The sequence below is a fragment of the Equus przewalskii genome, chromosome 3, assembly GCF_037783145.1.
Source record: "Equus przewalskii isolate Varuska chromosome 3, EquPr2, whole genome shotgun sequence".
Lineage (NCBI taxonomy): Eukaryota > Metazoa > Chordata > Mammalia > Perissodactyla > Equidae > Equus > Equus przewalskii.
In genome coordinates, this window is record NC_091833.1 from 99557833 (window position 1) to 99585156 (window position 27324).

Sequence of the window (27324 nt, forward strand, 5' to 3'; positions counted from 1 at the left end):
GACTTTAAAATCCCATCCCCTCCCCTCATACCACCCATTTTTTCATTTCTCAAAGAATAAACAAATCTATTATTATATGTTTAAATCAGAGAAGATTATTTTTGAAAACAGACTAAACATTGCAGGCAAGGAGAAATACTTCAGAATTCTCCATCTATGCCACATTTGCTAACTTGGTAGGGATGTAATAGTTACGTCACGGGCAGATGGTATAAACTCGCAGACTTCAACATACAGATTCTGCTTTCCTTTAGATAGTTCACTGGTCCTCAAATTTTAGTGGGCATAAGAATTACTGTGCTATCTACCTAAAACCACATATATTCTACTTTATGTTGATTTTCAATAGTAATGTGCCCCAAACGCTGACTGTAACATCAAATTTCTGAGTAAAACGTGACACCAGTGTATTCCCACAGAGTGCAGCAGAAATCAGAACTCCCCGGGGGGGGCAGGAGGAGCCTAGAAAAGCAGAGCTGGAGCCTGAAGGAAAAGCTGTTCTCCAGACGAAGAGGAAAAGGCACTGAGGAGGGAGCGGCACGCACAGGGCACCAGTGGGAAAGGGAAATGGGGAGGAAGAACAGAAAGAGTGGAGAGGCTTCGGGGAAGCCACAAATGACAAGAAAAGAGCAGGTGGACTGGTTGGAGGCAGACTGTGCAGGATCTTGTTGACTGTGCTCAAAGTCAGGACTTAAGCCTGTGCACACTGACAAATCATGGTAGTTTGAAGTCACAAAAGCCATGATCAGATTTGCTTTTAGAGACGGTTCTGGTCTAAGGTGAAAGAGGGACGGGCACAAAGGTAAAGACACCACATAGAAGACCAGTGAACGCAGAGAAGAGATAAGGGTCCCAGGCAGAGGCAAGGTCTAAATGTTGCAGACGTGCCAGGCTAAGCCCTTATTTTACAGATGTTACTCAACCCCCTTGGAGCCAAGTTTCCTCCACATAAAGTGCAGATAACTATGGAGAGCTGTTATGAGGATAAACAATAACAAACATAAAAATATCTAGTAAAGGGTCAAGTACTCAGGAGGCACTAGTCTTAGTTTCATTTTTTTTTAACATCAATTATTACTGAATCTGTAAATAAGCTTCTGGTTTATAAATCACTGAATAGAAGGTCACTGTGTATTCATAAAAAACAGTTTTATTCATTATTCCTGCCGTTTTTTTCAGATGTGTAAAATATATTTCACATTTCCCATAAATAAGTATTTTCTGAGGTCCAGTGTTCCAATAGGCACAGGTAGAACGGAAAATGAATGCTCTTATTGACCCTGATCATGACCTACTACTATTTAATGTAAAATTCAAAATATGGTTTAACTTTCATAAACATTACTAGTCCCAGATTTTATAAGAAATGCCTTCCTACTAGCTCCTAGTTCCAGTCCACACCCTCATGGGAGAATTAGAGCATGTCACTGATTATGTGTGTAAAACTAAAGACTTACTATAAACTAGGGCAAAAGCCTTGGTTGTACAAAGTACAAATCATGAAGTTCATTGGCAAAACTGGAGGGAAGACGGATTTAAGGGATAATTATAAATGATGGAAATAACGTAAGTACTTTGACTCAATTAAAGAACTAGCTGAAATAATGCTTCTGTTGTTTGGAACATAGGTCACTGCTATCTGTTTTTGTTAAGCCTCTGTTTCATAAGCACTGATTTACTTTAGAGAATAAAATAATACCTGATTTCTTATGCCAGATTTTTAAAAAAACTGTTAAAACCAGAAAGCTACATGGGGGCTGGCCCAGTAGCATAGTGGTTAAATTCATGCCCTCCACTTCAGTGGCCCAGGGTCCAGATCCCAAGCATGGACCTACAAACAGCTCATCAAGCCATGCTGTGGTTGCGTCCCACATACAAAAAATAGAGGAAGATTGGCATAGACGTTAGCTCAGGGACAATCTTCCTCAAGCAAAAAGAAGAAGATTGGCACATTTGTTAGCTCAAGGCTAATCTTCCTCACCAAAAAAACAAACCCAGAGAGCTACACGATCACGTACATGGTCAGGGTACCTTATTCTTTTTGGCTATCAGAAAGGTCAAAAGCATATTAAAATTTAAAAAACAAAAGAAAATCAAATTAACACACATAACCAAGGTATCACTTTCTTTTTTTCTTTCCCCAGATCTTGATCCTGTCATTTTTATATTGTATTACGTACATTTGTATAATACTTGAACTCTTTCGTGAATGAGACAGGATATGAATAAATAAACCCAAAACAGCACATAGCTGCAGGTATATCTTTGTAATAGACCTCAAAACTGGAATGTCCCGTATCTTTTCAGATATGCATTTTTAAATTTAAATTCCTCATGTACTAACTTTAATCAATAATTAGGGCTTCCAAAATAATTTACAGCTTTTATTTTTTTTTAAAATCCTAAGACAAAGATATATCTTTAGGGATAAAAGAATTCCAGAAGATGGAGCATATCGATAAGTCAATTTGTTTCAAGCAAAAAGGTCAAATTAGGGCAAAATTACCTATCTTTGCCTGAAAATTTAGCTCAAATGTAGTTTGTGATGGTAACACTTGCAACATAATTACAATCATTCATCACTCAAGCCCTTCATTTATGCCTCAACTACCAAAAATGCCTCCCCACAACGCTCCCTGGCTCTAGACTCTTCATCCGCTGAGCAAATCTGTACCCTACTGTCCAGTCTGACCTTCCGCAGTGGTTCCTCATCTTTGTTGGGCTAGCAACGCATTTAGCTGAGATATAAATCTTATGGGCTCTCAGGCCCAAAATACACATATAAACACAATTTAATGCACAACTTCAGGGAGTTCGTAGACGAAACCTAGGATAAGGTCTCCTCTCCAGAAATCCCAGTCTCAACACAACCCTTTTTAATGCTAAATCTCTAACTGCTCCAATCCCTTCTACGTGGAATCTATACTCTCGCACTCAGGGCCCTCCATGATCTGGCCCTATCTTAATCCTCCAGGCATTTCACTTGCTATTCACAACTCCCGAGTCCAGCAAAGCACTGCATAAATGCAACGGGGCACAGAGATGTACAAGCTAATAATCCATCCCTTTTCCCTGACCCCTGCTCTCCTCATCAGAGCAAGAGTTCCATGAGAGGAGGAACTGGGTTTTGCTCACTGCTTTATCTCAATGACTAGAACAGTTTCTGGCTCTAGTTCTGTCAATAGATATTTGATGAATGAATGATTATCTAATTTAATTGTATTTATTTGCTAACGTTATATGATAATCAATGCATAAACTAGACTCCTATTCTTTGCCACAGATATGCAACAAACAGCTATCTTAAATTAAATGCATATTTTAGGAAGAAAAAGTTAATTAGTAAGTCATTGAAAGACAATGTTTACAGTATAATTTATTTTCATTTCAAGTCCGCCTTTCCAAATCTAAATACTATTAATAGAGTGGAAGAACCAGATGTCGGGTCTGTAGGTCAGCCCCGCCTGCAGGTCCACATCAGCAGACCTCATACCTTTTATCTCTAATTAAAGGAGTTGAGAAGGAGTAAGAAAACTGAGTCACAATTAGTACTTTCATGCCTCAATCAGTGCTCAACCTTGGTGACATGGTTATTTACTGACTGTTCTAGCAAAGGCCAAACATATACGATGAGGAAAATAATTAACAGGCAACAGAACTTGGCATTGAACATCTAAGCAAGAAGACTTGAGGAAGAAAAAGATAACACTCAGGAAAATAGTTATCAAAATGAGGACAAAGAATTCACAGTAGAGGGAAACTGGCTGTCTAACAATATACAAGGTCAAAAATATCTAATTTATAAGACAATAGAGGAAAGATACCATCAAAATCAACTTCATTTCTAACCATCTGAGCTATTTTGGTTCAGCATAAAAGGCAGTACTGAGAGTTGCATCTTTGGGTCACAACAGAGAAGAAAGCTGACTACTGTTTCAAAGGGAGATTTTTTTCCTTAATGAACAAGAACATAAAAAGGGGACCTACCTGACCCCTCATCACAGACATCTGACTTTCGAAAGTGGCTTTGTCAAATCGTCTGTCCATCTATCACAGAAAGGAAAAACAGCATTACAATCCCAAAAATCAAGATCTTTGAAACATATATTTGAAAATAAATGAACCCTTCAACTTAGCACGTAAGGTCAATTAGAAAGCTTTCCTAATGATAAAATAACATGAAAAGAGTGTTTTTACCTGACGTATTTTTGAATACCCTCCAGAATGACAAGAATAGTTTATTTATACTCGAATTTGTTCCAAAAACGATTTAAAATGACTTTCCAGTCAATGGGTTTAGGCTTTTTAGAGAGAATTAAATCATAGCAGGTCACCAAACATTTATTATAATTTATAGAGTAATTTTGTAAAAATTCAACTTTTGAAGAAGAAAACTTCCCAAGTTTTAATGTGGTCTCACTAAAAAGAGTACTCATAGGAAGTGTAACTTCACAAATTCAGGCTCCTGCAGAGTAAACTGCTGATTTCTCTCTGCTCTGTCAGGGCCACTGCAAGCAGTGCTACCTGAAGCAATAAACTGCATGTCAGCTCTATCAGGAAAATCTCTACATTGTAAGATTTCATTTTCTACAATAATTAAAACTAAAAATGTATTTACCTTAAAAAGTTCATGAAGATCTTCACATAAATCTTGCACAAAGTTCATATCAGAAATACACGGTAGAATCAAGTTTCTTATTTCTTCAGAAAAAGGAACTTTTGCTTGAGGAAGCCAAGCCCAGTGAAATGGATCTGATAGAAAAAATTATTCTTCTAATCAGTGGGGCGAAATAGCTTATTTAGATCCACATTTATCCTGGTTCTTTCCTACAATTATCCTTTGCCATCTAAATTATTTGGATTCTAAGTTTGGATGATCAATTTGAATGGTAAAGCACAGTAAGGTATTAAATGAACTCATTTCTGAGTTTTAAATAGTAAAGAATAAGAGGGCTTTTTTGTTTTTGAGTAGGATTAGCCCTGAGCTAACATCTGCTGCCAATCCTCCTCTTTTTGCTCAGGAAGACTGGCTCTGAGCTAACATGCGTGCCCATCTTCCTCTACTTTATATGTGGGATGGCTACCACAGCATGGCTTGCCAAGTGATGCCATGTCCACACCAGGGATCCAAACCGGCGAACCCCGGGCCGCCAAAGCAGAACGTGACTACATAAGTGCTGCACCACCAGGCCGGTCCCAAGAATAAGAGTTTTGATAATGACTCTATCTCAAACAGCCCCATACCAAAAAATATATCTGAATCTCTGGTTCCTGAGTTTGGATATTGGGGGATATCTATAATTTGTTTACAGCCCTGGATCAAATACCATGGCTGAGGTCTCCCTGCTCTTCCAGCCACAAATCATCAGGAACTGACCACTTATTTATCTGTGTGTGTGTGTGTGTGTGTGTGTACGTATATTGTATGATGTTGTAAAATTTTAAATCATTACTAGGTAAATAGGTAAGTGGCTTTAAGGGATAAATGATCCAAGACTCTGGGCTAACTCTAGTTCTCTCCCAAGAGGACTATTAAATCTACACATTGCCAGGACTAGAAAGATCTGTAGAGTAATGGAATCTTCTAGAGAGGGGGCATATTCAGATTCCTGCAAGAACGTGTAAGGCTTATGACATTATGATCGCCCACACAACTACTGTGGGTACATCCAATGAGACCTCCAGCTTTGATGGCTCCCACCATTTAGAAAGCCCTGAGGAAGAATCTGCCTTTAGAGTCATTCCTTCTTACTTCTCTCTTATCTATCTCTTCATACACTGTGGGAAGGATATAGTCCATTCTGAAGAAAGCCTTTTGTCTGGCCCATATCTCCCTGGACTATGTCCAATTTCTTTTCACCTTTTCCCAACCAATTACATAAAAGAAAAGCCCTTATTCTATGCCTGCCTCTACTTCCAATCCCTATCCTTTAACTTCTACTCTCATCATTCAAACTGTCCCCCTGAGACCACCAGTCATCTCATAAGGGTCTCTCCGAAGGCCCATTTGCAGTCTTCACACTACTTAATGTCTTCGTAGCAAGCTCTCTCCCATCTCCCTCTGTGAAATTCTCTCCGAGGTGGCTTTGAAGATACCACTCTCAAAGTTTACCTTCTGTCTTTTAAGCTACTTCTCTCATTTGCTGGTCTTTCCTCTCATCGTCAATGTCACCATTCCCCTAGATTCTGTACTTAGTCTTATCTCTCCATTCACTACACATTCATGGAACATTAACTGAGTACTCAGGTACCTCGAATTGTCCCAGTGATGCTACTTGTTCACTATGATTTCCCCGGGTGATAGCAAACACCACCATGACTTCCACGACCAAGGTGAGAGTTTAACAACTATGTCCTCAATACCAATTCCTCTTTAAGGTTCAAGATTCTTAATCCCTAACTGTGTCTTTGGTAAAATTTCCCAGATGTACTGTAGGCACCCTAAATTTAACATTTTTAAAGTATAATTTGCATATAGATTCCAAACCAATTAGAGGAAAAAAAATGGAACAAAGACATCTCAAGTTAGTTCAACAAAACATAGGAAGGGAAAAAAAGAAAAAAGTAGAATTCATGGAAAATAGAAAAAAAATTACATGGCAGGAAAAGTTCAAATGCATCAGTATTTATTGAGACTTAAACTAAATGTACCTATTAAAAGAAGCTCAGATTGGGTAAAAAATATCCAGCTAAGTGCTGTATATAAGTCACATGCTTAAAAAAACTGCTAGAAGTTAAAAATTAAAGTCTTCAATAATACCAGGTAAATGCTAATAAAAAGAAATGAAATATAGCAATGCTATAACAGACAAAATAAGAAAAAGCAAAAAACATTAAGAGGGATAAAGTGGGATATAGGTAACATTGATAAAAGAACAAGCCACTAGCAAGACAAATGCTGGGGCTTTATGTGTGTGAAATACAAAGCAAAAAATGTACAGAAATGCAAGAAGAAATTCACAAAATCACAATCATAGTGAACTTTAACATCCTCTCAAAAATGAACAGATAAACTGGTCAAAAAATAAGTCAAGAACATGATTTAACTAACAACTAACAAGCTTTAATTAGCAGACAGATACACCTTTGTGCCCCAAAACATTTTTTCAATATAGTCCTTCAAATTGGCCATCTATCAGATTACAAAGGAAATACTAACAAATTTCACACAGCCACATTCACAGATCACAAAGCAATAAAACTAGAAAATAACAATAGACATTTTTTTTTAAAAAAATGAGCTCACCTAGAAATTTTAAAATCAAACAAAATACTTCTAATTTACTTTTGTCAAAAAGAAAATCTGAAAGTATGACTGTGTAAAACAGAACAACAGAGCAACACTTATCCAATCTACTGTTTAGTCAAAACGATACCTGGGAATCACGTATGGGAAAGCAATATAGGATGAACATAATAGAAGAAAAGAATAATAATGGAAAACATAAATCAGTGAAAGAGATAAAGCTAATAAACAAACTGAAAACCTGATTAATAAAAGGCCAAGTATCTGAAAAAAAGCAAAAACTAAATAAATATAAAAAGGCCAACACTTCACAGTAGACAAATCTTTGGCAAGTTTAATGATGAAAAAAGCCCACTAAGAGTAGGAATTTAAAAGAGGCATAATCATAGATAGAGACTATTTTTAAATTACACAGTATTTCAAACATATACAAAAATCAAAAAACTAGCACAATGAACTCCCATATTCTGAATGACCTAATTCAATGATTCCCAAATTTCTATAAAATTTGTTTCTTCTATCTCCCTGTTTTGCCTTCCCCTACGTAATTTAAGGCAAATTCCAGACATCATTTCATTTCACCCCTAAATACTTAATATGCATAGAGGGGACTTTTTAAAATTATGAGAGCATTCTATAAAAAACTTTATACCAATAAATCTACAACTCAAGATCTCATGGGCAATTTCAAGCAAAATAAAAATGTCTAAAACTGGCTCAAGAAGATGTAGAAAACCGGACCATTAACCGCAGGAGAGACCGGTAAGCAAGTTAAAGCACTACTGACTAAAAAGGCGGGAGGGAGGTAGGCCTAAATTGTTTTATATATGAATACTGCCCCAAACATTAAAGTCTTACCAAAATATTAAAATAGATAATTCCCATGTTATATGTATTTTTAAAATTTGAAAACTATCAAATTTTTTCTTAAAAGGCAAGCCAAAATATCCCAAGTAGACACAGTCATTCACAGAAAAGCAAACAATATGCAGCAAGACCCACCATGAGTGCCTAGAACAGAGCCCTAATGAAGGATGACACTTTATGCGGTTTTTCCTCTGCTATTTTGAAGAAAAGTTTTGTGCCCTTGCTATTCTGGAAAAGTAGTAATTACAGAATCTATAGAAGGTTCTAAATACTCACATGCTCTCCACTCATCAGGATGTTTGAAAGGAAATGCCAGACCGTTATCAATTGCAGCTATTTTAATAAGTGGTTCTCTATCATCAATCCATTCTGCTTCCTAAAGGAGACAAAAATGGTCTGTTGAGAAAAAAGATTTACATAAATATTTCCAAAAGATAAAATATTTACAATAATTATTGAAGTTTAAAGACATTTTATCTGAAGAGCGTATAAAAGTAAAAATAAGTTTCCAGGAGGCACAAATTTACCCCTGAAGGGAAGAGGCTGCCTTAAAAATCGGTAAGAATTTTATAATCAGTCTTCTTAAATTTGATATCATAAATTTGCACAGTAATGGCTTCCTTTTTTTCCTCTTTGAGGAAGAGGGCAGGGATTTTTAAGACTTAAAAATGTGTTGTTCTGGACAATTTATAGCTAGATGCACTGCTTAAATGTATATTTGCAAAATATTGATATTTTTAACATAACAACAAAGTAACCTTATTAAAATCTAGTCTTTCCTAGGGTTCCATAGAAATAATTAGTTCAAATACAAAATGTTTCTAAATAAAACTCCCCAAAGACCAGAGCTAAAGATAGCAAAGTCCAGTAGAAAGAACCTCAAGATACTCTTGACTACACAATGTAAGGCCATTCCTAACTTTTACATTCTTTTGTAGCAGAAACGAAGACCTCAGGAGCAAGAGGGCTTTGGTGTTAAAGAGTACTTGCTATTATCTAAAGATAGGTGGTGGCCATTATTAAGTGGTCTAGGTAAAATAATAAAAGGTAAAAAAAATAATTTTTAAATTAAAAGTATTAGAGTGAAGGTCCATGTGATATATACCAAGTTTCTTTTAGTTTATATAAAATATCTTACCTCAATGAAAATGCACAAAATACTTAAGAGCAAAAGAATGAAGTTTTCAGTAAAATCTAACTGCTCAAGATATACCAATAAAATATATTCAGGAACTATTATAAATATGTATGGTTATGTGTGTATTTCAAGCCTATTTCTGGTATAACTGCCATTTATTTTTATTTTTATCATTTTTTTCTTTTTACAACTTTACTGAGTTGTAATTTACACCCAATAAACTTCACATATGGAAGTGTACAATTTGATAAGCGTTGATAGATGTGAAACCTTCAGAGAAAGTTTCCTTGTGTCCTTCTCTCCCGCAAACCGCCCCCCGCCAGGCAATCGTCTGCTCTCTGTCACTAGGGATCAGTTTGCACATTTTAGATTCTTATAGAAATGGAATCAGATGGTATGTTCCCTTTGTGTGTAGCTTCTTTCACTCACCAGGATTTTGAGATTCATCCACATTTTTGAGTCATAAGACTCAGAAAGAAGTAAAGTAGTAACATATAAACATGTTGACCAAAAATACTAGGAGCCTTTATTACATAAAAGCAAAATAAATCTGGTGGTCCTAAAAAACGTACCAAGCCCTGTGGCCGAGTGATTAAATTTGCGTGCTCTGCTTCAGCAGCCCAGGGTTCACTGGTTCGGATCCTGGGTATGGACCTACACACCACTCATCAAGCCATGCTGTGGAGGCATCCCACACAGAAAAACTAGAATGACTTACAACTAGGACATACAACTATGTACTGGGGCTTTGGGGAGAAAACAAAAAAGAAAAGAGGAAGATTGGCAACAGATGTTAGCTCAGGGTAATTTTCCTCACCAAAAAAAAAAAAAAATGTATCAAGCTGGTATCATTCTTCTATTCTAATACAACACAAAAACATAAAGCTGCACAGAGATTTAAACAAACAGCATAAAAAATGCAATATAAACAGGGGAAGGAAAGAAAAAAGATAAGAAAAACAGAAAAAGGAGATAAAACTAAGGATCTAACTGAAGGAAATGAGGAAATACAGGAGAATAACCTAACTTTAAGGAATCTTTTACAGAATTGATAGTGTGTGTGTGTATATATATACATATATAATTTTTAAATTTCCTTACCTTAATTTCCTTTCCATATTTCTGCTTTTCATATCTGATTAACCAATTATCATTTCCCCTGTCTTTCAAAACAACAACAAAAATCTGTCACTTCATTTTTTAATATCAAGGAAAAAAATCCAGTCAGCTCTTGATTTTCAAGACCTTCCTTAGTTATCTGTGGCATATGTTTACATATTAAAGGCTCCAATTTAACACATACAAATAAAAAATACTCATAAATGTTAGCTAACACTTATTGAGCATTTACTCCGTGCCAGAAATTGTTGTAAGTGTTCAAGGTGTATTAATTCATTTAACCCTCATAACCACTCTGTGAGCTATGTACAGTTATTGTCAAGAACTATTAAATCACGGTTATTCAAATCAAGGATAACTTCTCTCCACCTGCGGAGGAAAAAGCATCCACCCCTATTACTAGGCAAATTTCTGGGTAGGCTCTCAATGATGTCTGTATAAACTTGCTCCAGACTTCACACTTACTATTAAGAAACTAAATCTAGAAAAGTATATAACGCTTTTTCAGAAACTAACATAAATGAGCAAACATTCTGAACCTGTGATTCTCAAACTTCAGAGTGCGTCAGAACCACCTGGAGGACTTGTTAAAACACAGGCTGCCAGCCCCCACAAGCAGAGTTTCTGCTTCAGCAGGCCTGGGGTGGGCTCCTCTGAGAAGATGCGCGTCTAACCAGGCCCCACGTAATACTGAGCCTGACAGTGCAGGGAACCACATTTGGGAACCACTGCTACGGATTCTCTACATCCTTGCTCCCTACCAGCACAGAGAAAATTAAGAGTTTAATGTATTTACAGACTACACTAACAGTTACCTAAAGTCAAAATAAGCACCTAAAGTAATTTACACAATCAAGTTTTAATTATTCATATTATGCAGATAACATTTCTACTAACTGGCTTTGTCCCACTGACAAGAAACTCCCCCAGGGCTAGGAACTGATCTCTGTCGCCGGGCAGGAGCTTCTTACGAGTCAGACTCTCCGGCACAGGATTAATTCTGCCCAGGAGAGTCAGTGCAACATCTCTGTTCTCCAAGGCAGGTAGAGAAAAAAGGGCCTTAAGACTTCCGCAGCAAAATTTTATGTCTTTGCCTTAGATAACAAGAGTTGAATGCAGTTTGAAAGCTAACAAAATATGAGCAAACAAATGAGAGAAGTTCAATACCTGTATTTCTGATGATGTAATCCAAAACAACTAATCGTTCAAACTGTGACTGAAATTGTTTTCTAATATTCTCAGGCAAAGGGTCAGCTTCAAATTTCCTAAGCCAATATTCAGCCTCCTTGTAACCTTCAACAAACAACTGAAAGGAACCAATCTACAATTTTAAGAACTATAGTTAGAAAAGAAAGTACAAGAACAAAGGGATTACTTCTTAATGTCTCTGCAGTACTGTGATAAGATATGATATATAAACACGAAAAGAAAAATAGAAGAGTTTAACTAATTTAGATAAGCCACATTTATCAAGAAAACTATTTTATATACTAATTTAAATACTCACATAAAGAATACACAGCAAATTAAAAAGGCTCAACCCTAGACTTTCAAGGAGGACAGCAGCTATTTTTGGATAATTAAAAAAGAAAACACAGGGGCTGGCCTCGTGGCCGAGTGGTTAAGTTCTCGCGCTACACTTCCGTGGCGCAGGATTTCGCTGGTTTGGATCCTGGGCTCGGACATGGCACTGCTCATCAGGCCACACTGAGGTGACATCTCACATGCCACAACTAGAGGGACCCACAACTAAAATACACAACTATGAACTGGGGGGACTTGGGGAGAAAAAGCAGAAAAAAAAAAGAACATTGGCAACAGTTGTTAGCTCAGGTGCCAATCTTTAAGGGGGAAAAAAAATAAAATACACGTGCCCTCAAGGTGATACTCTGACGAAGAATGCTGGTTTCTAAAAATAATCATTAAAGTGAATTTAATTATGGAGGCCAAATTTTACACCTATCCTGGTTATTTAACAACAGTGCAATTTTGTTTTACTGAAAAAATACTTCAGGATTCTTTTTACAACATAAAATACAGAAAACAACTTTATTTTAAAAAAGAATGAATTCTTTGTGCAGATTAAAGATCCTGTCATAAACTTTGAAGAATGAATCAATTAATCATAACTTCTAGTGGTTTTTTAAAAAATCCTTTCCTTGAAGCTATGTCCATGTTAAAAGGCATTTCTATCACTAAAATCACTAGCTAACATTAAACAAGGTATTGAAGAAGGAAATACAAATTTAAACATCACAGGATGTACAGGTAATGAGTAACCTAGTTCACCTTGTAAATACAAACACATCACCACAAGAAAATCTATTTCTTATCCTAACACTTTCTGTTTTTGCTGTTGGCATGAAATTTTAATGATTTTCTAAAGGTTTTTTCTAAAGCACTTATTAAGTCCTAGTAGTCAGAAATATGGAAATAATATCCTTTTTTAGTCACACTTTACTTCAGCATATCCAAGGAGTAACAGGCCTTGTAAAAATGTTCAAACTTTCTGCTTATCTTCCAATACAATTTTAAAAACAAGTTAGGTTAACCATGATTTTCTACTTAAATTCTTTTATCTAGATAAAAGCATAGCAATAACAAGACAACAAGATCACAGGTCAAATATATTTTTAAAAAATAAAGCCTAGAGATTTTTCTAGAATGCCTTTCCCCTTAACCCTCTCTACCCTTGCTTAGCTAGCTGCTAATCATCCCTTAGGTTTATTTAAAAGTGATGAGAAAACACAGAAGCCAGTATGTAGTGAGTAAACACAGTCACTACCATTTACTTTACTGTGTGCCAGGCACTGTACCAAGTTTGCTGCTGTGAGTGCCCCCGAGTGGACTCTGACTCCCAGTGACCCTGTGGACAGCAGGGCGGAACCGTTCCCTGGGCTTTGTGCGCCATCCTCTCACCTTCAGGCGCTCTATCAGACAATGCACCACTGCTATTCATAGGGTTTTCATGGCCAATTTTTTTGGAAGTGGGTGGCCAGGTCCTTCTTCCCAGTCTGTTTTAGTCTGGAAGCTCCTCTGAAATCTGCCCACCATGGGTGAGCCTGCTGGTATTTGAAATACCAGTGGCACAGCTTTCAGCAACACACAGCTGCCACAGTATGACAACCGACAGGCGGTGTAGTTCCCTGACCAGGAAAGAAACATGGGCCATGGTGGTGAGAGCACCGAATCTTAACCACTACACCACCAGGGCTGGCCTCTGTACCAAGTACTTGACATAAATTTCATTTTATCCTCACAACTCTAAGAGGCAGTTCTTACCATCCTCGTTTTATAGAAACTGGGGCTCAGAGAGTAAGGAACTTGTCCAAGGTCTCAGAGCTAACTGGCAGAGAGGCTGAGTGAAACCCAGGTCTGCTTCTCGACCCGTGCTTTCAGCCATCACATTATAGAGCCTTAGATAGAACCTCCTCTTAGAAACACTTCCTAGCCGTCCAAACTGGGTGAGACATCCCATCTCTATCCTCTCTGAGCTCCCTGAACTTAACCAGCCTAACAGCTTTATCATATTGCATTGAGACTGCTTGTTTACTATAAGCTCTTTCAAGACAAAATACTGTTCTTTTCTATTATACCCACAGCCCACGGCACAACATATAGCACACGGAGCTCGGGTAATATGTGCTGAACTGCCCCCCAAATAAAGCTTCTCATAGTAACTTACCTTAGGAGGGAGGCCTATCCGATGAAATTTTCTACCTACTTTTGGCACTTTCTCTAAAGCATACTTTTTGCCTCGAGATTTTGCACGGTCAATTGTACTGTAGTTAAATGTCTCACTGACAAGCCAAACCACCTAGAAACATACAGTTTAGAAAAATAATTATTAGAATTTGCATTATAGTGTTTCTATCCGTATACACCATGAAACTCACTCTGAGGCTGTAAATTAGCAGTTTAACACTATACCAAAGTCAGTTAAGTGGCACACATTTTTTTTCTGAGAGAGGGAGCCTAAAACTGGCTAGTGGAAGAAAGAAGTAATAGTCTTGAAATGTAGAATTAAGAATGAGCATTTTGAGGAAGTCTTCAAGTAGAAATTTACAAAGACCAAAAAGAAAAAATTAGCGTTCTTTTGAGCACATTGGTTATCTCTACCTTCAACAGAATTTCTAGATCCCTGATCTTTTCCTGTTTCTAAATGCTAATTCTTAGGGCCGGCTCAGTGGCCGACTGGTTAAAGTTCCACACGCTCTGCTTTGGCGGCCTGGGGTCGCGGGTTTGGATCCTGAAAGCAGATCTACTCCACTCATTATCCACAAATAAAACAGAGGAAGATTGGCATGGATGTTGGCTCAGGGTGAATCTTCCTCACCAAAAAAAAAAAAAAAGACAAAGAAAAGAAGAAATGCTGGTTCTTTCTCCTCTTTTTGTTAGCATCATCTCAGCTCACACAAGTGAGAGATATTCCCTTGGATGCTTTGTCTATCTACACTAGAATCAATTTATTAATCTCTCATGACTCTCGCTTCTCAAAAAAGGGGCTCAACTTTAGGCTCTGTCATTAGAAATATTACTAAAGTGTTCGCAGAGAAGTAGGCTGTAAATTAGAAGAATAAGATTAGGAACAATTTCTCCTTTACCCTTGTTTTAGGTACAATGCCCAGATGAAGCTTTCTATCCACAAGGAAGGCCCCAGCTTCGGAAAGGTATCCCTGATTAGGAAGCAGGCAGCCTCGACCAAAGCAGCAAGGGCAGCAGACCTTATGAACATACTTGGTCCATTTTGGGTTCAGTTGACCATAAGGCTCTTCTGATTTGGGTTTAAACACACCGATAATTTTCTATATAAAAAAGTAGAAATTTTATTAGGCTTTTAACATAGAGAAATAATGATCCATAAAATGCATTCTGATCTATCTTTTTCTACTTCTTTCCACCACAGATTTGCAGATAACCCTTAAATATTAAAAGGTTTAGTTCCAATCACATTTTTACATTCATTCTCACTTGACAAACTAAAATTAATAATCTTTTGGGCTAGTGGTTTTCAAACTGTGCTCTGAGAAACCCTTGGGCAAGTGAGAGGAGGTAGGGCAGGGATCCAAGGCCTCAAGCCACTTAACCAGATCAACTTTGATTTCCCCTGTTTTATATTACTGGGCTTCCAAGTTAAGAAAGAGTTCCACTGATTTTAAAATGTTTGAAAACCACTGCTCTAGATCAAACAGTGTTATCATTCAATATCCATTAAATATCCAAGTTAAATGTTTATTGTCTATTTCCCTCACTAAATGTACATTCTAAAAAGGCAGGGAGTTTGTTAGGTCTGTATCCCAAGTACTCAGAACAGTACCTGGTACACATTAGGCATTCAAGCATTTGTTAAATAAACTAATAAATCCAATGACAAAAAGTAGTCTCTAAAATACAAAGGTAATGATAGGATACAATGAATATCTATACTGTCAGAATCTCCTACCCTAATCTTTTTCCACTTACTTTTTTATGAACAAATTTTAAATAAATTCTCTCCTCTTAAAAAAAAATTTGCTCATGGATGTCTATAAGTCTATAATCTTTACTATTGGTCTGATAAAATATATTCATATTAAACTTAAAGGCTGAATTATCCTTAGACAGGAAATAAAAGTCTTATTATAATTTTAAGTATATAACTGCTTTATAATGCAATAAAGTCTGAGCCACCAGTAAAAAAGTCAACAAGAACAAATTAAGAAATCAAGGTTAGAATAAAGATTGAGAGACATTACCTACATATATATACACAAACCCCCCAAAGACTATATTTTAAAATATAACTTCAATTTTTGCAAAAATGATTTGGATGAAATCATAATCCTTCTTCCTGAAAAAGGAACTGCTGGCTGTGCATCATTCAGAAAGCGTTTAGAAAAGATAATATCGATTTCTGAAAAATTCCAGACTAAGTGGAACAAAGTCCCTTGTCAACTTCTCTTTTCTGCCCTAGAATTATACTCTGGTTCCTTTCACTTTGTCACATTCCAATGCCTTCAAACTTCAGACTGCCGCGGCTCCTTCTTTGGTATAATGCAGGAAAAAAATATTCCTAGGGAAAAATAAACCTTTGGAAAAAATCAAGCACTTTGTAAATGACATTAAACAGGTTTTGAACGTTTAAACTTCTACTCTGCCTGGCTAACATGGTTGTAGGCTGCTGTAAGGTAAGGACTTAGGAATATAAACTCAACAAGTCTACAGCTGAACGTGAGTATTCCATGAATGCTTGAAACCAAATATTAAAATAGGAAAGCAACCTATGATTCAAAATGAATAGCTCTATTTCTAAATAGCAGAGTGCTTTAAAAAACAAACAAACAAACCTGACCTTTATTTCTGAAAAAGAGGGCGCAATCAGATTTATCAGGAAAACATCTTCAGAAATTCATAACGACGCCACATTTAAATTAATGTTTTCCAAAATTTCTGTTATATATAGTAGGTCTGTGAAATTCTCACCCTCTTAGGATCCTTCACAAAGTAACTTCCACTTGAACCTTGAGAGATTCTTTCTGGAAAAACTCCAAATTCTATTGCTTGCTCTGCTTTCAATATAATATCAGCAAATTCTGGATCATCCAAGAATGTATTCAACTCTGAAGAACCAACATTTATTGCATTAAGAAAAGCAATGTTAATATAGAACGTGAAGAAGAAGAAAGACCAGCTATGACAATGCTCATAATATGAACCTGTAATATTGGATTAGGTTATTAACATTAGGGCACTAAGGTACAGAAAAACGTAATCAAGTATTGTATGGGCTGCTGTGATCTTCTTTTGTTTTTTTCTCTAACCCCACTTTTCTTTAAGCTTCAAGTAAGGACACATGGAAACAAAATCTCTATTTATTGAAATAATCCCACTGATACCTCACATTACTTTGAACTCTTCCCTTCCAGTGATTCTGTTCTCCATCCTACTTCAGCCTCTGACTGCACAGTCATCCTTCAGATTGGTCATTAGCAATACCTGCAACCTCTCCATACTTTCAACTTCAAGCATGTTCTATCTTCCTAGTTCATTTCCTCTGGGACCGAGTCCAACAACTCTTTGATCCACCAGGACCTACAAAGCACTCATCTACTATGCCGTCTCTGGTCATCACCCTCTTAATGTCCTTACTTCCCTCCCTGGCCAGCTCAAATTATGGTCAATCATCACATAATCATTCTCTTCTTCCCTCATGTCATTATGACCCCCTGGAAAAATCCCAATCCTGGTCAAACCCAACTATCTGCTGGCTATGGCTGTGCCCGGACAGCTGAACTTGACTAGACGAACACACACAAACACAATGCCTGGCCTCACTTTAAATTCATCACCACAAACCTCATGTAGGTAGGTCCTTCATATTGCCCGGGAAGCATACTACCTTCCTGTTATGGACTGAATGCTTGTGTCCCCTCAAAATATGTTGAAGCCCTAACCACCACTGTGCTCATATCGGGAAGATGGGGGTCTTTGGGAGGAAATCAGGGTTAGATGGTCCTAAGGGTGGGATTACTGCCCAGGGCACTCCCTCTCTCCCTCTGCCACATGAGGACAGAGTGAGAAGGCGGTCATCTGCAAGCCAGGAAGAGAGTCCTTATCAAGCACCTGATCATGCTGGCACCCTAATCTTGGCCTTCTCAGCATTCGGAGCTGTGAGAATTGAATGTCTGTTGTTTAAGCCACCTAGTCCATGGTTTTTTGTTATAGCAGCCTAAATTAGGACAACTCCCCTGGTGCAAAGACTCTTCCACTCTTCTGGACAACTATCTTATACCTTCTCCTCTCCTCAAATTCCCAACACCTCCTCTCTCAGCAGATGATCTAGCTTCCTGTTTCACTAAGAAAAGAGAAGCAACAGAAAAAACTATCATCAGCCCTCAGCACAACATCTACCCACTCACATCCTCTGCCTCCCACCTATTACCACAGATGAACTGTCCACGCTCTAAGATCAACTTCTCCACGTTACAAACTAGACTCTACTTCTTCCTGAGTATTCTAGGACACTTCTTCCCTGCATCAATATTTCCCTCTCTGTTAGATCATTTCCATCACCATACAAAGCATGTTATAATTTTTTTCATCTTAAAGCAAATCTTGTTTAACCCCACAATCCCCCTAAGACTCCCTCATTTCTTTGCTTCCCTTTATAGCAGAAGGCCTCTGTAGTTATTTACATTTACCATCTCCAATTTTTCTTCTCCCATTCTCTCTTGACCTCCTTTCAATCAGGCTTCTGTCCCACTCCATCGATAGAATTTTTGTTAGGGTACAGTGACTTCCACATTGCTAAATCCAATCTCAGAACTTATGTTCCTTAATCAACACCACTATTTGACTCTGCTGGTCACTCTCTCCTCCTTGAAACACTTTCTTCACTTGGCTTCCAGGATACCACTTCTCTAGGTTGTCCTATTTCATCGGCTCTGCTTTTTCAGTCTCCTTGCTGGCTCATTTCATCTCCCTGACCGCTTAACTTTGGAATGCCCCAGGTTTAATCCATGGTACTCTTCTCTTCTGTATCAACACTGACGACTCCCAAATTTGTACCTCAAGTCTGGACTTCTGCCTTGAACCCCAGATTACTGTACTCAACATCTCTACTTAAATGTTTAATAGACAGCACAAACTTTACCACCCAAAACTCAATTCCTCATTTTTACCACCCCCCTCGACAGCTTCACTCCCAGTATTCCCTCTTACAGTTGCTGGCAACTTCAAATCTTCCTGCTGTTCAGGCCAAAAACTTTGGAATCATCCATGCTCTCACAATCTCGCTCTCCACATCCAAACCATCAGCAAGTTTTGTGGCTCCACCTTAAATAAATATCCAGAATCCAACCACCTCTTACTATCTCCATTCCTTCCTCGTGGTTCAAAGCACTATCAGCTCCTGCCTCGATTATTACAAAAGTCCCCTCACTGGTCTCCCCTTTCATCCATGCCCTTTCTACACTCAACAGAGAAGCTACAGTAATTCTTTTAAAACATAAGTCAGATCATGTCACTCCCCTGTAGAAAACACCCCACTGGTTTCCCATCTCACTCAAAAAAAAAGTCCAAGTCCTTATAAGGGCCCTCAAGACCCTACCCAATCTCCTCTAACCTCCACTTTATTTTTCTGGTTGGCACTTATCACCTAACATATTACATAATTTATTTATTTTGTGAGCTCCAAGACAGGGATTTTTTTTCACAGTTGTATGCCCAGAACTTTTGTAGTTCCTGGAATGTAACTTTCAATAAACACTTGCAGAATGAATTACTAATTAATCATTTAATGTGGTAGACAAGCCAAAAATTATTCACATTTTACTTTGGAAGGCATTTAAATGCTATTATGTGCATTCAACACTATGAAAATAAAAAACACAAACTTTCCTTTATTTAAAATTTACCTTAATTCAGACAGAAATAAAACTGTAATTTACTAATTTTTAGAAGTTTGTGCTGGAAAAAATACTACATAAAAGGCTATTGGGCATATTTAACCTAAAAATAAATACTCCAAGCATTTTAGTCATGTCTATACAATTGATACCCTAATTCCAAATCACTCTGATCTATCCCACGAAAATACTTAAGAATGAAGGGAAAAACTTTGTCTTTCTTGTTCACTGTGTATCCCTAGCACCTGGAAGAGGGATTAGTATTTAGTGGGTACACAATAAACATTTAATTGAATAAATGAAGTATCATTTATGTGCCAGAATGTGCCAATAATCATCATTAGTCATACGATATTTCTTCTAGGTCAGGGCTCTTAACAGTAAGAATGAACATGAAAAGTTATTTCAGTCTTGCTCCCAAGACTGATATATTTTCCATAATACATCACCAGCCATTGGACTTTGGGCCAATGTTTAGACACTTTCAAAGAGAGATCACTCCTTTTTTCATGCTTCTTTTGTTTGAAAACAAATATAAAGTTCTTCTTTTCCAGAAATAAGTCCCCTGTAGCTTCACCCAATGTCCTAAACCTGCCATCTGGAGCAAAACAAAGTCTGCTTACTCCTTTCTTCCCAGGGACAGCCCTTCAAACAGATGAAGATTGTTCCATGTTCCCTTAAGTCTCCCCTATTCTCCACCTCCTTCCCTATGTTTTCAGGCTTTCCAGGATCCAAGTTGCCGTCTTGTCTCATTGCTCAGTTTTTCAACGTGTCTCCTTAAAATATGGTCTCCAGAATCAAGCAACTCACTGCAGAGAACAGAGACATCTCTCAGTCTTGACACTACAGTAAAATAATCAGCACTCTAGTACTACATTAGTGTTCAGGAGCCCTGTCATACTATGAATTCCCACCGAAATGGCTAAACTCTTAGACCACTCGTGGTCTCTCTCATTCTGTACTGGAGCAGTTCTTTGGGAAACTATGTGCAGACTTTGACACTATTACTATTAAATGTTATCAAATTGCTTTATGGGTTAAACTTTGTGAGTTTATCATACAATCTGCCTTCGTTGCTCTCATGGAGCCCATGATCATACTCTGAATATTTAATACTTCAGTTTCAATCAAAATCAGATCAATTGAACCACTACTACAAAATCAGCCAAGATATTCTCAATCTCTTTTTCTTTAACTTGTGCCTTATTGAGCAACTCTTGGATAAATGAGATAATCTCCCCACACGAAAAGAGACATTCTTTGAGGATGACCTAGGTTTACCATCACAATCTAGAAAGGCACTTAGAAGACAACTGGTCCTACTATCTAATTACTGCCAGAAAAAAAGACTAAAATCAAACTGTTTCTGAGTAGATAATTTTTAACCGACTCATAACTCAAAATTACATTCTATAACTTTCTTCATTTTAGTTACTAATGTACATTTGGCAATGAGTTTAAATTGAAGGACATCCCCAAAAGTTACAGGGCTTCAAGCTATCTGTGCCATGGAGATTTGGTTTAAAGGTTTGTTGTTGTTTTTAGTTTGATTTTTAATAGCTGAAGGATGTGGTTGCCACATTTTGTTTAAATTTTTTTTCAGTTAAAATTACTGTCACTCCTTTTAAGGAATAAACTATGGGGTTTTGATTTGTTTCAGTATCAAATATTCAAATTTTCTGAGGAGAATCTCAGTTCTACCTGTGCATTCCCTTTGGGTCTCCTCTAAAAGCCGCAGTGGCCCTCCAGTCACATTCCAGTCCTATTCAAGCTCCTCACTTTTCACAAGACGTCCAGCCCACCTCTGAACCTCTGTCCATGCTATTCCCACGTATATGCTAAGATTCCTTCCCATGGCTAATTCTTATTCATCCTTTGACTCCATCAGAGTACTGCAATGCTATAACAAAAGGATCAAAGTTCCAGGAGGGCAGAGATCTTTGTTTTGTTCTCTGATATATGTGATGTACCTAAAACAGTGCCTGGCACATGGTGGGTCCTGGATAAATTTGAGAATTATTTATTAACAAACTATCCCCTTAACCACACTTCAGGGTTATTACTGGTCCTTTAGTAAGTAGAAATTGAAAATGGAGTAACAGAACCCACTGTATAATTCTTTATATTTAGTTTTATATAAGCACGCTTGGTAACTTATCAAGTTCTCATTTTAAATAAACAAACCAAAATGAACTCTTCCTCACTTAAGGGGTGGGACTCTATCTTACCCACTGACCAGGATATTTTCTACAAAGCAAAGCAGCTAGCCAACACAAGTCTGGTGATCTGAACCCTGACTCAGGGATTCCAGTGCTATTCAACCTTCAGGTATCAGACTGGCCACCACCTGCTCTGCTAAATCTTCCCTGGCCCCTAAATCCAGGGTACAGCTCAATGGAACCCTCAGTTTGCCACATTCGAGGACTTATATATCTGTTAGAACTATGTGTTTTAATTGACCGTTTCCTCCATTAGGCTATAAAGCTACGTAGGGACAGGGCTGGTGACTGCACATTCATTTGATATTTGGTCACCACTGTTTCCCCAAGGCCTCAATTTCCACTGGAACCCGGCAGGCAGAGAGAATGATGTCCCTCTGCAATAAACAGAAAACAAAGAATAGGTGTACTCTAACTACTGGTTGACAAATAATTCCCAACACACCGCTGCTCACTACCTTTCAGAAACTCATTTTTATTATGTTATTATATTATATGTGTTATTATAGAGAACTGTCAAAACACATATGACATCTACTCTTACAGCGTCATCCTCTAAATTAAGCCAGATTATCAGCATCTTGAATTTAGATCCAGCAATACTGACAGCACTACCTGTTAGAATTACTTCTACCGAAATGGGCTTCAGAGAAGTTATAAGAAATACTCCTACAAAATTCATCACTTTTATTACAAAGATATTATTCACTATATAGTCTCTTCTTCAAGAGAATACATGACAGGTTATCCTTTGTCAGTTCTGTTTTGGTTCAAATAACCAGTTTGTTTCAATTTTATGGACTCAGGGGTTGTATTTCTCTCAAGTTGGCTGCTCAGTAATCTTAAAATTCAAATTTGTGGGCTGCCTGCATCAAGAGTCTGACATTCATCTTGTGTACCCAGATTCCAGCCTGCATCATATTTATTTCATTACCCTTAGTTCCCATTCTCATCTTTCTTCCTTAGTTTCAAATGATTTTATTTTGCTCGTACAATTATAAGCCACCATGAATCATTAAAACACTTATAAATACACACTTCCTTTTAGTTTGGTAGCTCTCTGTGAATCCCAGGGCTGTTCTCTAATTGTTAGCCTCTCCAACAAAACTGATAAGTGCTCCTGGTTTGCATTAACTGAAACCTTGGAGCAGTCACTTCACCTCTCTGTGCTTCCTTAAAATAAGAATAAAATAGTACTTACCTCATAGGGTTAGTTATGAATTAATATACGTGAAGTGCATAGAACTATGCCCTGCGAGTACTACTATGTAGGTATTAGCTATTATCATCTTTATTACTCTCCAATTCACTGATTAAAATGACAGAACAAGGAATGCCACTAATCTCTGACATTGATCCAACAACACTATGGTTTACACTGGTTCTAGACTTTGTCATATGCCTTGTTCAAGTAAAGATAACAGACATATGACATTCTTCTACTGCCTAAAGTACACAAAGTTCCTGTTCACATAAACAAAATAGTAAACATCATAAATGATGTTAGTATTCATCTCAAGTCAAGAATTTCTTGGAAATAAGAGGTGGATTTATGGAAATTGGATGGTAAAGGACAAAAGAAGACTAATGGACTCATTACAAAAATAACTAAACTTAAAAATCTAGTTAAATTACTCAATCATAAACTTTTTAGGAGACTGGTTTGAAATTTTAAAATACTTTTTACAATTCAAAACTATTTTTAAATCCATTAGAAATAAGATCTCCATAATAAATAACCAAAAGTAACAATTACTTTATAACAGTTGTGGATCTACAGTAAAACAGAAGAAGTGCAGGACGTCAAGAAAGAAGGAGGCTCAGTCCTGGCTTCACCACTTCCTGGATACCTGACTGGCTTATCTCTGAAGTTCTATGAACTACTAGTCATTACAGCTTTACTCATTTTCAATCCTCACAACAAGGATGAGAGTGAATAACAACTAACTTGCTGTGCCGTTGTGAGAATTAAGGAAATACACAAAAAAGATCTGAGCAAACTGTGATATAAACGTTATTACCATTAAATAATCTTTAATAATCTATTTGTATTCTGAGTACTATATTCTATCCCTCTTCTACTTTTTCTAGTCTTACTATTATTTGTTTACAAAACCTCACTCTCACAGAATAAATACGCTTTCAAGATTTTAGGCTCTTTTAAAATCTAGCTACACAAGGGAACTTTGTGGTAGAAAAAGGCAAGCTAGCCACATGGATCTTAGTTCCTTCACAGACTGGATTCTAGGTAATATATACTCAAGCTATCAATGCAGCTAGGTGAATGTGGGTCCCTTTGTGATCTGGTTCCAACTTCATTATTTGTTTTCGTAAATGTTGTTAGTTACACTTGAATTGGAAAGTCTGCTTCCCTTGGGCCTCTCTAGAATGTGTCTAAATGTAAGTTCAACTACAACTTGAATAACCTATTCTATCCAAAATTCTTTAAATTGGAGAAGGCCCATTTGTGAACTAGTAGGAGGACATGTAAAACCTATTGACTCCAGGAGAACTAAGCAGTGTTAATGAAAACTACATTTTCTGTGACTCTTCTTTAAGCAGCCACATACGGAGTGATACCCTAGGCACAGCGCCCACACCACCTCATTTAAACCATCCTAACCACCGGTGAGTAGGTCTTATCATCACCATTTTACAAACTAGCCTGTCCCATCGCCAGCAAAGACTCCTAAAATCTACTCTATTTTACTACCAAATTAGCCTAACTCCACTCGACATAACAAAAAACTCATTTCATCAACAAATATCCATGCCTGCAGTAGCATGCCTAAATTTTACTAACTTTTAGCATCATTTCCATTACCTTCTCGTTCATCTGAGGCTATCAGTCCGCTTAACAGTAAAAAAAAAAAAAAAGCTTTGGTTTATTTGTTTGTTTTTAAGTATAAGACTAGAAATGACTCAAGAAAGAAAACTTTGCAAGTAGCAGGTACAGAAATTCACCCGCCTCTGCCCGCTCTGGCTAACGTCACAATAACAATAGTTAATACAAAAATCTCTTGGAAAATGGCAACTGGATATTCTCTCTGTACATCTCTCTGCTGCCACCCACCTTGCAAATTCACAACTTGGGGAACTTTCTCGATAGATCATTCAGGGTTCTTAATCCAAAACTCAAGTCCAAACTTGAGCAAACAACTTGGGTCATTTAACAGTGTTAAGGGTTCCTCGGTGTCTGATTCCAAAAGTTGAGGTTCACTCTTAGGGGAGGCCTCAAGGATAGGAGTTTAACGACAACCAGAGGCCTTGGGTGAAGTAGCCTACGGCCCCTGGGAAAGGTGCGAGTAAAAAGGGGAGCAGGAGAGAGAGGCAAGGTGTCCGAGGTCTGAGCAGCTGCCGGCCCCCGGCCCGGGCTGCGGCCGGGCTGCCCGACGAACCGCCTTTCCTTCTGGGCGAGCGCCGGCGCGAGACGGAAGGGGGCCGGGGCAGGGCGGGAAGCGAGCGGGGCCGCGGGCAGCTGGGCCCCGGGGACGAGCATGAACCCGGGCTGCGCGGCGACAGGCGCTCCGGGAGGGCCGCGGAGAGAAGGGAAGGGCCGGGTCGCACCTGAGCCCACGGGGCGCTTCCGGTTCTGGCGGGCGGACGAGCTGCGCAGGGTCCGCACGCTCCGGGAAGGGCAGCGGGGCGCGTCCCTGGGCCGGAGCAGCAGTTCCTTGTCGCCGGCCTCGCCCGGGGAGGCGGCGCCGTCCTCCCGGGCAGTCTCCACCAGCCTCACGGCGCTGCCCGGAGCGGCCTTCCGCGGCTGGGCCCAGGCGATCCGCTGCAGCAGCGGTTCCCGCTCCTCGTCATCGTCCTCCTCCTCCAGGCGCCCGCCGCCCGGAGACGCCCGCCGCCCGGGCTCCAAGGACTCCGCCATGGCCTCCCTCCGGGCCTTCGGCGCTGAGACCGGCTCAGAGAGGTGAGCTGCACGGGTCTGGCCTCGGCATATCGGGACACCTCTGGGTCACCCGCTGGGTCGGAACAAGGCCACCTCACTACAGCGCGACCCAGCTAGGAGCCCGCCCGGCGGTTGCCCCGCCCGGCCACAGGCCGCGCCCCACCTCTCGCCGCCGCCGCGTCTGCGCGGAAGGGCCGGGGCAGCAGTGGGCGGGGCACAGGGCACCAGGCGCGGGGCGGGGGCGACCGCCTGTCTCCGCGGGTCGGAAAGCCGCGGGGCCGGGGGGCTGACGTTGCTCCTGCTGGACCGCGGAGGCCTGCGTTAACTACCTCCGCAGATGGTCCCCGCCACCTCGCAACCTAAACTGACTTCTCCCTCCATCTTTATGATACTTTATATTCTTATAAAGTTTATACTCTCTTTATATTCCCTTATAAAGTTTACCACAATCTATACCTATATATTTCTTTGTATGACTATTTAATATTTATTTCTCCCACTAGAAGTCTTTGAGAACAGGGACCTTGTCTTTTGATCATTCTTTTTTTCTTTTTAAAGATTTTATTTTTCCATTTTCTCCCCAAAGCCCCCTGAGTACATAGTTGTATATTTTCAGTTGTGTGTCCTTCTAGTTGTGGCATGTGGGATGCCACCTCAGCATGGCTTGATGAGGGGTGCAATGTCTGGCCCAGGACGCAACCCCCCAAAACCCTGGGCCACCAAAGCGGAGCTCACGAGCTTAACCACTCCGCCAGGGAGCCAGCTCCCAGACATTCTTGATACTGGTAGTTTGTATTTTCTCTTTTTTTCTGACTAACCTAGCTAGAAGTTTATCAAATTTTTTAATCTTTTCAAAAAGCTATTTTTTGGTCCCATTGATTCTCTGTTTTCTAGTTAATTGACTTTTGCTCTTTATTATTTCCTTCTTTCTACTTAACTTGGATTTGATTTCCTCTTTTTCTAGTTGCTTAGAGTAGAAGATTACCTTATTGATTCTGGACCTTTCTATTTTTTTAATATAAACTTTTAAAGCTATGCTTTTCCCTCTAAGCACTGTTTTGTGTGTCTTCCACAAGTTTTGATATGCTGTGCTTTCACTTTCATTCAGTTCAAAATAGTTTGTTTCCCTTATAATTTCCTCTTTGACTCATTTCTTTGAAGTGTGTAGTTTAATTTCCAAATATTTAGGGGCTTTTCCAGGTATTATGATTGGTTTCTAATTTAATTCTGTTGTAGTCAGAGAAGATACACTAAGATTTCAACCTTTTAACATTTATTGAGACTTACTTTATAGCAGTATATCATTTACCTTGGTGAACATTCCATGTCTGCTTTAAAAAGAATGTGTATTCTGCAGATGAGTAGTTCTATAACTATCAATTTTTTCTATAAATATCAATTTAGTTAACTATTGATAGAGTTGTTCAGATCACTTATATCCTTATGGATTT

The 27324-nt window shown here is 38.6% G+C and overlaps 1 protein-coding gene across 9 annotated transcripts in view; it reads right to left on the bottom strand.

The window, feature by feature from the left end:
* PI4K2B (phosphatidylinositol 4-kinase type 2 beta) overlaps positions 1-26172 on the bottom strand; it is a 43032-nt gene extending 16860 nt beyond the window's left edge. For 3 of the 9 annotated variants that reach the window (XR_011538246.1, XM_070613046.1, XM_070613045.1), the window contains exons 1-9: positions 25543-26167; positions 16833-16969; positions 14975-15175; positions 14056-14187; positions 11538-11676; positions 10353-10414; positions 8390-8489; positions 4619-4752; positions 3988-4047 (exon numbers count right to left, since the gene is read on the bottom strand). Coding sequence is in view for 7 of the 9 variants with exons in the window: in XM_070613046.1 (XP_070469147.1) it covers positions 3988-4047; positions 4619-4752; positions 8390-8489; positions 10353-10414; positions 11538-11676; positions 14056-14187; positions 14975-15175; positions 16833-16969; positions 25543-25852 (1275 nt within the window). In the remaining 2 variants the exon portion in view is untranslated. Of the gene's footprint in view, positions 1-3987; positions 4048-4618; positions 4753-8389; positions 8490-10352; positions 10415-11537; positions 11692-14055; positions 14188-14974; positions 15176-16832; positions 16970-20379; positions 20566-24799; positions 24829-25048; positions 25429-25542 lie in introns of those variants that run through there. The other 6 variants (XR_011538245.1, XM_070613044.1, XM_070613049.1 and 3 more) reach the window with 5 other exon arrangements.
* Between the last annotated feature and the right edge of the window lie 1152 nt (positions 26173-27324).